Source organism: Xenopus laevis, chromosome 1L (assembly GCF_017654675.1).
Source record: "Xenopus laevis strain J_2021 chromosome 1L, Xenopus_laevis_v10.1, whole genome shotgun sequence".
Taxonomy (NCBI): domain Eukaryota; kingdom Metazoa; phylum Chordata; class Amphibia; order Anura; family Pipidae; genus Xenopus; species Xenopus laevis.
In genome coordinates, this window is record NC_054371.1 from 123,278,656 (window position 1) to 123,293,615 (window position 14,960).

At 38.4% G+C, this 14,960-nt stretch overlaps 2 protein-coding genes across 4 annotated transcripts in view; one reads left to right on the forward strand and one right to left on the reverse strand.

Annotated features, from left to right (window-relative positions):
* The window catches only part of sugp2.L (SURP and G-patch domain containing 2 L homeolog), a 31,253-nt gene extending 26,627 nt beyond the window's left edge, over positions 1–4,626 (forward strand). For 2 of the 3 annotated variants that reach the window (XM_018250247.2, XM_018250256.2), the window contains exons 8-11: positions 1,723–1,784; positions 2,228–2,364; positions 2,482–2,603; positions 4,110–4,624. In XM_018250247.2, coding sequence (XP_018105736.1) covers positions 1,723–1,784; positions 2,228–2,364; positions 2,482–2,599 — 317 coding nt within the window. In that variant the 3' untranslated portion in view covers positions 2,600–2,603; positions 4,110–4,624. 3 annotated transcript variants of the gene reach the window in all.
* A 3,022-nt stretch (positions 4,627–7,648) lies between these two features.
* On the reverse strand, positions 7,649–14,648 carry LOC108713429 (MICOS complex subunit MIC13). Its single transcript, XM_018256952.2, has 4 exons — positions 14,520–14,648; positions 14,274–14,430; positions 10,124–10,175; positions 7,649–7,793 (listed from the first exon to the last, which is right to left on the reverse strand). Exons 1-4 carry the CDS (start codon positions 14,546–14,548, stop codon positions 7,696–7,698), a joined length of 336 nt encoding a protein of 111 aa, XP_018112441.1. The 5' UTR covers positions 14,549–14,648; the 3' UTR covers positions 7,649–7,695.
* Between the last annotated feature and the right edge of the window lie 312 nt (positions 14,649–14,960).

The window sequence follows — 14,960 nt, forward strand, 5'->3', positions numbered from 1 at the left end:
TGGATACCAGCAATTTAGTAGGATAGGCCCAACGATATGGAATCTTGTGATCCCGGAGAGCTTTAGTCGTCTCCTGAAAAGCCCTTCTTCTGGCCAGGGTAGCCATGGAGAGGTCAGTATAAAGTTCGAGAGCAGCAAACTTACTGGGCCACCCTTCTTTCTTCCTGGCGAGAGCCAGTATGCGTTCCTTCGTTTTATAGAAATGAATTTTGGTGAGGACATCCCGGGGAGCCTTTTCAGGTGCAGAGCGCGGCTTCGGTACCCTGTGAATACGGTCCAAAGTCAGCTCAATAGGCGGAGTGTCCGGGAGAATGCCTGAGAGCAGTTCCCCAAAGTAGGCCTCCAGGTCCTCTGTCTTCACATCCTCCGGGATACCCCGGATTCGGATATTGCATCGCCTGGAGCGATCCTCGAGGTCAGCTACCTTGTCAGTCAGCCGGGACAATTCCTTCTCCATAGCCTGTTGGGAATCCGCCACCGCATTATGCGCAGCAGAAAATTCACCCATCTTGCGCTCAATGCGGTCAGTGCGATCGCCGAGTTCCCTCACCTCCTTCTTAATATCCTCCGAGAGGCGGTGGAAATCAAATTGTAGGGAAGAGCGGAGGTCTGTAAGCATAGATTTGAGCTCTGCCGCTGTTACAGGTAGAGGAGCGGCCTCCGCCTCGGCCCCCGCCGCATCGTCGTTGCGGTCCAAGATGGCGCCCGTTTGCTTACTGTGCTGTTCCAGAAAGAACTCCGACACCTTCTTCGAGTCTTTCTTTAATGGATTTTTGGGTCCCATATCGATTCGCTGCAGTCCAGCTATAAGTGGTGGACAACTCACCGCCAGCCAGGGTCGGGAAAATGCTTAAATTACACCTTTTAGGGCCCTTAAACGGAGAGCTCTCGTGAGGTGCGACTGCTCACATACGTGCCTTGGCTCCGCCCCCCAGAAATACCCCACTTTTGACATGCTTATTCAGTAAATACACATATCTGAACTTGTTCCAGTTCTGTGAGGGAATCTCAGACCTTCTCTTTGCCCATCATGGAAAGCCGAGGCATTTCCAGTTTGAGAATACATAACTTCAACATGAGACAAGGAGAGGAAGGGGTATTAAAGACACTGCCATCCTAGCGGTTTGGGAAAATGGCTCAGTCATGGGTTTACTCTCGATCTAGGGAATCATGTGTGTCTGTGTAACAAAACAAAACTATATATATGTAAATATGCACTTTTTTTAGACATTAGAAGCAGACACACAAGGGGTCATTCATGTCCCCGGGGCCAAGTGCAAGCACACTTGGATCTCAAGATTGTGCCCCTTAGTGTACATTCCTGAAGCACTTGCTCCCCTCAGGAGGTGCATCTAGCCCTGTCCTTAAAGTTTGCATTTGTGCTTCTGGTTGCATCAGATGTAGCCTTTGTGAAAGCCTTTCTAAATTACCCCTATTGCATTTGGAACTCCAAAGGGGGCTTGAGCCAAAACTGACCAGACACGATAGCTTTAGATAGTTCTGTATGATAATTGATAATGCTTTTTTTCTCTCTGTTGAAGAGGAGATTGCAAAGGCATTACAGAGCATATATACAGTTATACAGTTGATCAAGGAAATCTCCTGCAGTATAGGCGCTTTTCATACCTACAGTATTTGGTTGCTGAGTAGTACATTGTAGATTTATACAAGGATCGTCTCTTTTATTCAAATTAATATTTGTTTTTTTTTCATTACCTGTAGTACATGATCCAGTTCGAATAGAATATGAACGACCTCGTGGCCGTAGTTATAACAAAAACAAGGTGAGTATTGCTTAAAAACAGTAATTTACAACTAACAGTGCATAGTGAACATACACCTAATTCCTGGCTGTTGTATTTATTACTTCCTGTTTTTGCAATGTAGGTCACTTTCTAATATGATTTAAGGGAGATAATTGTATTTATTTGTTGATGACAGTATGGTTCCCACTGTGTGTCAACAAACTTTCTCATTAAAGGGATATAATTATGGGAAAACATGATTTAAAAAAAAAAAATACACATACTCTCTTCAAGAGCCTTCTCTATATCCTCAATGGATATCTGCTAAAATATCTGCTTTCTCAATTCAGAATGTCCTTTGTAAAAATATTTTTGGTTATATACCCTTTAATTTTACTCCAGTAAACATAATCGGTTTAGTAAAACTAGTACTCCTTTGTGAATTCCTATGAAGCATTGTGTGTTTTTCTCTCTATACACAGAAACCAGCTGATCTAGAGTTTGCCAACAAGAAGCTAACCGAAAGAAATGTGGGTTTTCAAATGCTGAGCAAGATGGGATGGAAAGACGGACAAGGACTAGGTTCCAGTGGGTCAGGGATTAAAAATCCAATTAAAGTGTATGTTGCTATAATACATGTCATATTTGTTTCTTTAATAGAAAATGTATATGAAGATTTAAGCAGCTGGGGCACCATACTATCAATTAATATTTTTATTTCTGCTACCATTCCCAGGGGTGCAGTTTCTTCAGGAGAGGGCTTAGGTGTGGAAGGCGGTGAGACTTCAGAGACCAACTTTGATGCTTTCCGTCAAAGAATGATGCAAATGTACAGGAAAAAAATTACCAAATGAGTAGGTAAGTTCATAAAGGTGATATCAGGTTTTGTTTGTTTGTTTTACTTTTTAAACCTGATGTCATTTAAATGTGGTAATATCCAGACAGGTTTGACTTTTACAAATGCTCTTTTGAAATGGTGCCTTTTGCTGTTCCCATTGTGTTCAGTATCATTTGTCATGGTTAAACATGTGACACACTCTGGAGAAAAACCCCTGCGCAGGAAATGGTGACCTAAGCACGTGCGGCGAATGCAATTATGTTCTCACGCAGAGCAGTTAAATACCCTTCACTTCAGGTTTTTTTAATACTTGGAGTGACAATACGGAGTTGTGTTCTTTTCCTCATATTTGTGTATTTTTCTTTTCTTTTTTTTTTTTTACTTCAACCAAGTAAATACTGCCTTTATGAAGACCTGGCAATTTATTGGTTGTTTGTAGTCCAATTATTAAGATTAATTTAATTCACTCAATCCGTTTAGTCTTGCACAAACATTTCTTTTTATGGAAGCTGCAGGTTTTTGCAGTCAGGTCTTTTGTTGTGCAGACTGTGAATTTTCGTTTTAACCTTCTCACGGCTTTTGACCATCTATGGATTTCTTCACAAGTGCTTTTGTGTGGCTATGGTGATCTTTAAGACCCATTAGTGCTCTCAATGCCAATGTTTTGTGAAAGCAAATCTGATCTGTAGGAGTTGGTCATTTGTGGTTACTATTCCTCAGCAGGTTTTGCTGCATTTCAATACTAATTCCCTTGACTGGTCTTTTCTTGCAAGTCAATTTATTACATCACACGAGTGACGAATGTGATCCAAGACAGTCACAGGAACAGGTTTTTTTGGGGTTTTTTTTTTTAATGTAGACCAGGCCTGCTTACTTAATTTATAAAGATTATAAATACTGGGAATAAACGCTTGACCTCTCCAGTGCATTTCATGGTTTAGATATGTCCTCCAGAACTGTCTATTCTCAGCAGATTTTGGAACTGCTCGACCTGTGTAGAATCCTACAGTGTTTCCTCACTGTTTTATTTCAGCCTTATACACAGGGCATTCAAATTTTTATGGTTATCATGCCAACCTGGATAATTGTTTTGGCAAAGAATCTGGGAATTTTAGTATTTTAAAACCTTGCCACTAGTGCTGTAGCACCATGGCTTACTTATCTTGTAGCACATGAGGAAATACATGCTCCTTAAATCGCTTTCCACAATTTGAATCTCTGACACTTTAAAGTAAATTAAATACATTTTATGGAGTATGGAGCTGCTGCCCAAATTGGTTTTATATCTGACTTTTTAAGCCAGCTGCAACAATCTGGACCAAGTCCCGCTAAACGTATTCCTGATTTCATTTAAGCCTTTTTTTGGTGGTGACTCGTCCTGCCCTCGCCTGCATTATGCACATGGTCTTGCCCTTTACAGCAAGAACTGCATTTGCAGGTCAGAACTTAGCCTTTAGTATTGAAATCTCCAGTACTGAATTGGTCATGCAGTAACCATCAACTTCCTTTCTTTTTCATTTTTGCAGGATTCCTGAAGAAAACCGCAATCCATGAAATAGATTTCCTACAGTAGATGTTAAGGGTTTCATTATTTACCTTTTTTCTCCTTTTTTTGAGCCATGTGCAAGGCATCTTTTTTTGCATGACGTACAGCTATTGCTGTCTGGTGTTAGTGGGATAAAGAAGTGTTCATTACTTTCTAGCATTTTTTTTAATCACATTTATTTTATATAATTTTTAAATGTCATGTTTTTACATGCAATTCAGCTATTTTTTTTTTTACAGTGGCAAACTGTAAACCCTGTTAACATGTTGATTTAGAATCCTAGTAACGTGGGTATTGTGTGTTGTGTTCCAGCAGTTAGTTTTCAGAAAATAACTGTTGCATGGCGTAGAGATTCAGAATAAAGATGGGTTTCTGGTTTTAGTTTCTAAAGAAATGGCTTGCTAATCTTTCATGAAAAAAGCAAGTCATGAGTTATTTCAACTGGAAATGGCTTTGTTGTAATTTCATAACCTTCAAATAAAGTATCTTAAGCAATTCTCTCTGGTGTAATTTTCTTTAAAAATCTGTTATTTTACAAATGTTTATTGTAATCAATCATAAGTTACTGTGCTGCACTAGTCCCCAGTACTAGAGACATATAAGCAAATGGTTATGGACTTCATAGGGGAACCACATCTCTTAAGCTCATCAGTGAGACATCGATTCCTCCAAATGCCAGCCCAATTTACCATAACCAAGCCTCTTAAGGTACAACATACGACTATTAGATGGATCCAAAATGAGACCATATTTAAGCTCATACTGGAGAATGGGAGCATACAGGCAAATCAGTTGATTAGGTACCCACGACACAGACAATTACAAATGTAGTTTATATAAAAAAAATTTAATAATTTTGAAATGTTTAAAGTACATTTTTAATTTGCTTGCACACAACAAATTCATGAAAATGTATTTAATAAAACGTTGGAGTTTCCCTTTACCAACTTAATGTTTGTGGTCCTTTTTTCTCATGCACTGTTATATTAAAGCACTCACATTTGAGCTTTGTAAGGTGCTACTTTTTCTATCCTCCACATGATAGTTTTTGAAGCATACAGACTTGTGTTATGTAGCATAGCTTAAATGAGAATTCAACCCTAAAGTAAAAAAACCCCTACCCTACATAGACCCTCCTCCCCCCAGCCTAGCTGCTAACCCAGCAAAATGCCCCGAAGTCTTTAATTACCCCTCGGTGCAGATTCTTTCCAGCGGAGTTCGAGGCAGCTGTCTTACGGCTCTTCAGTTATCTTCGGAATGAGAGCGATGTATCTGCAATTTCCATGACTTTCAGTGCATGCGCAATTATCAGAAAGCGGAAGATTGCTCCAACTGCGCATGCCCCGATACACCGCTCTCATTCCGAAGATTACTGAAGAGCTGGAAGATGGCTGCCACGAACTCAGCTGGACAGAATCTGCACTGAGGGGATGAATAAAAACTTGGACATTTGCCCGGAGTAACAGCTAGGCTGGGAGGGTATATGTAGGGTAGGGCTGTAGGGTATTTTTAATTTACGGTTGAATTCTCCAAGTTTAAATATGGAGATGCTTGCTTAGGTGAACTATTGCGAAAATGTAATTTGTTTCCTCATACTAAAGTATTAAACTTTCTAAATACAATCAATTTAAAATTCTGCATTGTTTCTGAAATCAAGTTTATATTCAGCATCTGTTTCTCTTCTTGCAGCAGTTGGGTGTCTTGACAAATAATCCAATATATCATAGGGGGGGGGGCTTCCTTTCCTAACATGTATAAAAGCTCACTCAAATAACTGATTCCAGTACAAACAAAATCTAACAAAATAACTGCCTTTTGCATAAATCCTGCACGTAGAGAGACATGATTTCTGGTGATTTTAAAGGAGAAGGAAAGCTACAGAGGCATTTTATTGCCAATAGATTAGCTGCAATAGTGCAAGCTGGAATGCTATATTTATTCTGTAGAATATTTTACCATACCTGAGTAAAAAGCTCTAGAAACTCTGTTTGTTTGGGAGCTGCAGTATTAATGTGGCGTGACATCACTTCCTGCCTGAGTCTCTCCCTGCTCTGGGCTCAGATTACAGTGGAGAAGGGAGGGGTGGGGGGAGAGGAGCAAACTGAGCATGCTCTTGCCCAGGGCAATGAGGTTTAAGCTGAAGGCAGGAAGTCTGATACAGAAGCCCATGTGTACACAATAGAAGGAAAGAAATGCAGTGTTTCTTTTGACAGGGGACTCAGAGCAACATAACGGGGTTTACTGGTATATTTAGATGGACCTTTCTGATAAGGCTTACTTAGTTTTAACCTTTCCTTCTCCTTTAATAGTGAACTCCAATACATATTCTAGGCAAAAGGATCCCCATATAAGATATATTGGATCTAACTGTCAATCATTATCTGACAACCGACTCCTGAATGAAGAGAAACAGATGCTGAGAGGGGGGATGGTGAAGATAAACTTGATGATGATACGGGATTTTTAATTGATTGCATTTAGAAAGTTTTTATTGCAGTATGCAGACGCTAATATTAAATTTTCATTTTCGCGATGGTTCCCCTTTAATTTCCTTAGAGGCATTCTGTGAAAGGGATGGGATTTCAAGTAGGGACAGGCCCAGTATAAATTCCACAACCGCATCTTTTAGTATTAAGACTGTTTATTAACACTGGGATGCCCATTTAGCACACAAACCATACAAATAACTCCTTCCCACATTTGGTGAATTACTTCATTATATTGAGTCCCTTCTGAACTACCAGTTAAACAAGTACTCACTCCACCATAAATGATTCTTTAGGCAATCTTCTCAATTCCTCAGTCAATCTTTTAGCCGCTATCTCTGCCCCTTGCAGTGGCAGACTGCCTTCTCTTATTCTTTTGGTCACTCAACCACCACTGACCCACATTCTAGGCTATTCTTAATCTGCCACTCAGGACTGTAATTATAAAGGTGTATATACCAAGAACATGAAGAATACAACTTTTCAACAAAAAAGTTGGGACACTGTAAAATATAAATAAGAAAAAATATTATAAACCTGGAAAATCCTGGATTTGGTGCATGCCTATTCATAAGAAGGTCTTGTTTACAGCAGGCAATAGTTCCTGACTCTCTGCAGCCAGTACTTTTCTCCAAGTAAGCAATACAGTGGAACCCTGGTTTTACATTCTCAGAAGTGATGGCTTCCGACATATGCCATAGTTTCTTCATGGTCTGGTGCAGGTAAGTGATGTTCTTTCCTTCCTAGATGATTCTTTGCAGTCCCTGGGAAACTGTAAAAGCAGGGTTCCACTGTAATTACCATCAAGGTGCAGTATTTAGTTGAAGAAAAAAAAATAGAAAAATGATAACACATTAAGCAGAATTATTGTACTTATTCCATAATGTTTCTAGGTTAAATCTTAAGCACCAAGTGTGTTTTCTTTTTCAAGCAACTGTTTCTAGAAAATGCATATTTTGTATGGATTTAAACGCAAATGCAGTAAAGCTGAAATTTCCCAGTTCCACTTTAAAAATGTTACAGGGGGCTAATGGTATATAAATAGGGTTTTATTTATTTTTTTAATTACATTTATACAAGTCACTTCACTAGCTCTTTTATATATTTCCATCCTTCTGCTGTATATTCACAAGTCTTGCTTGGGGCAGATGAGAGCGCAGACACAGACTTTTGAACACCTGAAAGAGAGTAGGACAGACTATGTTACAGGGGGAGAAATGACTGATATCCAAATATATACGACCAGTGCCATTTTAAAATGTATGATGTAAGGGGTAAAAAAAAGAGAATCAGTGGGTGGAAGAGTACAGCAGCACTTCTTGGCCTTATGCAGTGGGATAAAGTAAAAGACAAGCTGAAGGTTGACAACTAACATTCTGCAAAGTTCTGGTTAAGAATGAGTATTTTATGGACCTTTATTATTTATGCCTATACTCTCCAATATGAAATAAGGAAAAGGGCTTGTCACCTGTAATATATGTATTACTCCAGCCCCTGCCAATGTATATTTCAGGGAGTAGAAATGAAGATTCTAAAGTAAAGCTGCAATTTATGAATGTTAATGTCAAGTGTAAACTAAAAAGAAATGTAATATTTCTCAATACACACAAGTAATACACCTAGAGGCACATTTATCAAGGGTCGAATTTCGAGGGTTAATAAACCCTCGAATTCGACTCTCAAAGTAAAATCCTTCGAATATCGAATTCGAAGGATTTTAGCGCAAATACTTCGATCGAACAAAAATCATTTGAATCTAAGGATTTTGATCGATCGAAGGATTTTTATTCGATGATAAAAAACTTAGAAAAGTCCTGGGGAAGGTCCCCATAGGCTAACATTGAACCTCGGCAGGTTTAAACTTCCGAAGTATGTAGTCTAAGTATTTTTAAAGAGACAGTACTTCAACTATCGAATAGTCGAGCGAATTTTAGTTCAAATCGTGGAATCGAAGGTCGTAGTACCCAAAAAATACTTTGAAATTCAAAGTTTTTTTTCATTCGAATCCTTCACTCGAGCTTAGTAAATGGGCTCCCTACTGTCATTTTATTTGGCAAACACCATGGAGCAATCCTCTCCCTAGAGTAGAGTAAGAAGCCAAACTTTAAGCAAAAAAAAAGCAAGCTTTTTCACTGGGAGATAAAGGATCACTCCATGGTGCTTGCTGAGAACAACCCTGGGCCAGTGCAGTTTCCTGCAATTACAATCACTGTGAGTGTCAAATGTTATATTTGATAGACTTTCCGTCTTTAAATCTAAGTTTTAGCAGATACCTGTTTTACTTTTCTAGCAATGTGTCAGAACCATGTGACAAACTTGATTTCTTCAGATGTGCAATCCCTGCAACGTGACAGCTCCACAGTTAGCTAATCAATAAATGCTTTGGATTTAAAGTTACAGACATGTACACCTACATAAAACACAGGCTAGTAAGCATGTAATTCAAGGAGTAGAAAAGCTTACAAATAGGTTGCCCTGGTACCAAAGGGCACTTTGCACATTTAAAAGTTTCCATAGTACGGTGGTACATTGCTTAGCATTTCTGCAGTGCAGCTCTGGGGGTTGGAGCAGCAATATCTGCATGGAGTTTATATGTCCCCCCCATACCTGGGCACGTTTCTTCTGGGTACACAGGTTCCTCCCACAATTCAAAATAACTTGTAGTCAGTCTGCAAAGGCACTAAACTATTTGACAATAAAAGGACTATGCCTTTCAGCTTTTACTGGGACAGTGTTAACGAGTCCTAGACCTAAAGAATTGGCCTTCCAATGAAGTAAACTGTTCCCCAACAGTTGACCGCAAACATATTTGTAGTAGATGAGTCAACCATAGTACATTCCCATTAGTATTACTGATGCCTTGAGTGCTAAAGCTTGTATAATAAAATCTGATAATATATTGTTGCTGAAAAGAGACATGGATTTTGATTTTCAGAATTAAATTATGAACAGGATACATATTGCATTAAAGAGAAAAATAAATAAAATTCCTACCTGCCTACAGAACAGTCTCTGGATTAAAATAGCAGAGTTTATAGCTAATTAATATGCTTTAATAAAATACATTTTCAGTCTGTCTGTATGAGTTTACTTTATAAATATTTATACATATGGGTACCTCACTGATAACTGTCTTTCAATATAGCCGTGTTTCCTGCTTAACATAAGTACCTGGATGTACTTGAACAGTTTCAGGAGGATGTTGCAGTCAGCACTGACTCACACAGCTTGGTTTTAGCAGAAAAACAGATTACTTCCATATGTCATAAATATGCATAAAATAAATACACACAAATGCTGGGCTGAGAATTAATTTCTATTCGAATACATTTTTGTACAATACAACTGCAGTGATTTGGCAAACATTGTTGACTGTTTCAGACCCAGCATTTTGGAATTATTAAATCTAGATGAGATTTTGTAACATAATCCTTACAAAATGTATGTGGATTATGCCCATCCTAATTCACACGCTATTGATTTTGCAAGCAATGTATGCAATCCTTACCCCAATTCCAGGACTCACAGATGGAGAAGTCTAATTTTGGTGCAGACGGGATCTGAAAAAAAAATGATCTTAAGTTTAAAGTAGACCCTAAAACTGTCTGGCCTTATCATAAAAATATCAACACTGGGCAAATTTGCCCATGGGCAAGAACCCATGGCAACCAATCAGATTGTTGCATTCATTGTTCTACTTGCAGCTGGCTTTAAATAGCTAATCACTGATTGGTTGCTATGGGTAACTGCCCATTGGTAAATTTGTCCAGTGTTGATAAATGAGCCCCACTGTCTCTGCAATGGCCTATTTTTTACTAGGATACAATATAACATTTTAGTCCTCCTAAGGCTCTTTTCACTGTCTCTTCTCTAGCCTCCATCTGCCCAATAATACATGTCTGTTTGCCACTGACTCACTTCTAACAACCTCAAATTTTTCGCCTTCCTCCAAGACCTCTACTATGCTGCAACTATACTTGGGACATAATACAAGCACTATTTAAGCCTTTGCCCCTGGGTAATACACACATACATTATGAGTAACAATGAATAAACCGTTTCTCCTTCGTCTTGACATTCTTTTGTGTTCTATCAGTCTCGGAGTCATCCACTTGCACAAGGAATCAGATGTGATTCTAATGAAAAATGGGTCAAAGGCAGAACATAGGTACAAATACTTAAATAGCATTGTACGAGGCATCAGGGTGCACACCTACACCATCTGCCTTACTAAAACTCAGAATAAAGCGTATTTATATTGAGATGCATTTCATGTATCATTACTGTCCTTGGCCCAAAGTGCACAAGCAAGCACTTTGACTTAGTCAATGCATCTCCTTATTGTAATCCCTAGTGAATAGGGCCTTCTTCATGGTTTCTTTTTATTGGTATCACTTTATATATAATTCATTTGCAGTAAAGAGTTTAAGAATATGTTAGCACTAAAAAGTGTAAAACATTGAACTAGCTTTAACATAACTGCGTCTTTATTGTTGCTTAAAGTGGCAGCACATCTCCATGTTTTAAACAACTAAAAGGGTTTGTACTTATATACTTTTTGCATATTGTTGCATTTAAGAAATACCTATGGCTTTCTTATTTCTTTCTTTCTGTAAACAGGACAAACAGTATTGCAAATAGAGGGAATATAGATCCAAAATGATCAGCCTGGTTTAATGAACTCCTCCTTATGTGTAGGGCGGAGACACAGGCAGCAGATGGGGAAGGCAACAAGTTTGTTTATAACTTTTTAAAGAAACTTCCTTATTTATAGGGGGAAGTAGTAAAAATTAAATGGAATACATTTTTTTCAATAAATTGAATAAAATATGGATGTTTTCAAATAAAAAAAAAAATAGGAAATTAATTTACATCAGCATATTTTTTTTTTTATTGTGTTCATGTTAAACATAGGTTTACGTGTATACTGCTCCTTTAAATTCAAAATGGAATCTGAAAAGTATGCTGTGTAAATGCATTTTGAAACAAGACAGTCTAATCCGATTTGAGAAAAATATATAATTAAAATACAGTCAGAACATAGATTTAAACTGAACAACGGAAATATTTCATCCATATGACTTGCGGATACATTTGATTTTTGGACCAAAGATCACAGTATGTTACAGCTACTTCTGGCCCTTTGGATCTGAGTGGCTTGCATAGCATAGACAGATACATGCAGTTCTCACAGACTGAATGGAGCGATGTTCACCTAATTAGACTTTACATGATTGTATTGTGTACAGCAGCTTCTTCTGTCTGACGTTAAAGATAATTTTTTATGAGCAAAAAAAAAAGTAGGAATGTTTAACCCATTAAATGCCAGCAATGCAGAATGTACATTGCTTAAAGGGGTTGTTCACCTTCAAACACTTTTTTCACTTCGTTTGTTTTCAGATAATTCACCAGCAACAAAAACTTTTGATTTACCTCCTCTCTTAATTTTTCAAAGGCAGCTCTGTAAACTGTTCTAAACTGAAACATTAGTTGATCTATTTCTTATCTTTTTCCCTGCTGAGCAGAATCCCCGAGTTTCATTAAAGGCAGCTGTTAGAATTGATACAATAGTTACTAATACTCCACAGATGCTGCAGAAAAACAACTAATGTAGTGAATAGGGACGGGCGGATTGTTTCGACTTAGAAATGACGCCCATAGACTTAAATGGCTTCGCACATCAAGAAAGTCAAAACATTGTTTGCCACCCAAAGACTTTAATGGGCGTCGGCGTCATTTCGCCGGCGCAAATTTTTGGCGGAACGGGTCAAATTCGCATAACCTTAGTAATGAACTGTAACAGTTCAGAATTGCCTGCTGGATTACTAAACTACCAAACACCAGAGACACAAACATTCAACATTAAAGGAGACAAATTATGTAAAATACAAGAATGTACCACTGCATCAAACTCTTTTAGATATAGAAGAAGAATGTGCTTTAAAAAGTTGTGTTTCTGGTTACTTTATTAAAAATCCCGCCCATCTGTTCCATTTCCTGCTGCCTCCTTTCCCATGCTGTGCAGAGGAGCCAGCGGCACACTGCGCTGTAGGATAGGAACCAATCAGCAGCTCGACTGACCTGATAGGGAGCTGAAGCCTGTCATTGCTTGTGTGCAATACTGTGCTTCTGGCTGGGACCGTTAAGACACGCCCACCCTTCGTTTGAAACAGGATCAGAGAACATCTATGAGGATCTCAGATTTTGAAGAAAATATTAATTCACAGCCAAAAGTAAAACCAGCACCATATAGTATAAACTATTGCTTACAGTAATTGACAGTTTTGTTTATCCTACATGCCTCCTTTTTATCCTATAGGTCTCCTTTTAACTTCAATTTTGGTATAATGGTAAAAAAATAAAACTCATATTAATTTGGGAACACTCTGAAAACAACTGAACAAAGTGTTTGGAAGTTGAACATCTCCTTTAAAGTTTCAGATAGCAAGGAAGGTAGATTTATATAGGTTCTGTTCAGTCTAATAAAAACTCCCATTATGTACTGGCTACTAATGGAACTTGGAGTTCAGAGACACCTCAGAGGCTGGCTCTGACCTGTACAGGAGGGTTTGGGACAAAAGAGGGTTAGCACTGCTCATGTTGGGCGTATTATATATTTAACATGTTTTATTTTGGGGTTTAGTTTATTAATTTTTAGCATTAAAGGAGAAGGAAAGGCTAAAATTAAGTAAGCTTTATCAGAAAGGTATATATATATATATATATATATATATATATATATATATATATATATATATATATATATATATATAAAAATATATAAATACACCAGTAAACCCTCAAAGTAATGCTGCTATGAGTCCTCTGTCAAAAGAAACACTGCATTTCTTTCCTTCTATTGTGTACTCATGGGCTTCTGTATCAGACTTACTTCTTTCAGCTTTAACCTCCAGGGCTAGGGCTTGAGCATGCTCAAGTTTTCTCCTCTCCCTTCTACCCTCCCTGCTGTAATCTGAGCCCAGAGCTATGAGTGAGCAGGGAGAGACTCAGGCAGGAAATGGTCACACCAAGCTAATATGGCAGCTGCTATTCTAAACAAACAGAGAGCTTCTAGAGTTGTTTACTCAGGTATGGAAAAGCATTCTGCAAAATAAATAGTGTTATTGCTTCACATTTCTGGCTAATCTATTGGCAGTAAACTGCCTCGGTAGCTTTACTTCTCCTTTAAGTTACTTTTAAATTTAATGTTGCTTCCAAAATACCGAACATGATCAGAAGCTGGTGAGCTGCTGTACACAACTCTAAAGACAGATATTATTACAGTTTTAGGGCTGCTGCGGTAAGTTTAGTATATAAATGCCAGCATTTCTTGCTATATTATTTACTAGGCTTTAGGGAGAACATATGGGGTTCATTCCAAACGTCATCTGTATTCCCAGGGGTTCACAAACCCATGGCATCCTGGATATGCTGCCCCTAAAGCTGACAGGGCTGCTGTTGTAGAGAGAAAACTGCCTCAAAGTTACACAGCAGCAGCTGCCAAAAGTGTAGCCTAAGACAAGGCATAATTAGTATTATTTTATAAATGGGGGCATCAGAATCTTTGTTAGAAGGATTTAGTGAGTTTTTAGTTGTTTTTTTAAGTGTTTACATAGGGGGCGTGTGTGTGAATATATACACTCCTTTAATGTGTGTACCTGCCAGCCGAAGTAATTAGCCCATTCCTGAACGGCAGGCGGTATGGCAGCTGTGGTCTTCTTCAGCACCTCCTCTCCTTGTGTGCCACTTCCCAGCAGCCCCTGGTCATACGCCACATACACGGCTCCCCCAGCCAGGCCGGCTTTGGTGGCAACCCTAAAATGAGCAGGAAAAAGCTATAAAAACCACGTTTCTTACATTGTATAAACGACAAACAGCAAAACACGACGCTTTCACAAACTCACTTAAGAATCCTCAATGCTGCGGATGCCATTTTCTCCGCTCCAAGGACACACTTCTCGTTCAGCTTCTCGACTTCCGGTCACATGAGAAGGACAGTTCGCAATGCATCTTGGTAATTGTAGTGCATATGCGATATAATAGATAATTTTAAGGGGTTTCTAAATGCTGGCTTGAGAGTAGGATATGACTATTACACTTCATGACGACCCTCATTAGCTAAATAAATGGTGACGGTGTTTCATAGTGTGTATATAATGGTACCTTCCCTGGAAGGTTCAAAAGGGAATGAGTGTCCATTTAAAAAGTTTACATTTTTTTTTTACCATACATAAAGAGAATTGAAATTACAGTATTAGGAGCTCTGTTATTTATATGAAATATGAAGTCTGAGTCTGACAGAGCAATTAAACTGATGAATTTGTACGAAGTACCCAGGGCTGCTT

Excerpts from the sequence above, each read along its gene's own strand:
- LOC108713429 (XM_018256952.2), bottom strand. The coding sequence starts at position 14,548 with ATGGCATCCGCAGCATTGAGGATTCTTAA. Across the intron at positions 10,176-14,273 it reads CTAATTACTTCGGCTGGCAG|ATCCCGTCTGCACCAAAATT; the intron begins GTACACACATTA and ends TTTTTTTTTCAG. Across the intron at positions 7,794-10,123 it reads CTGTGAGTCCTGGAATTGGG|GTGTTCAAAAGTCTGTGTCT; the intron begins GTAAGGATTGCA and ends ACTCTCTTTCAG.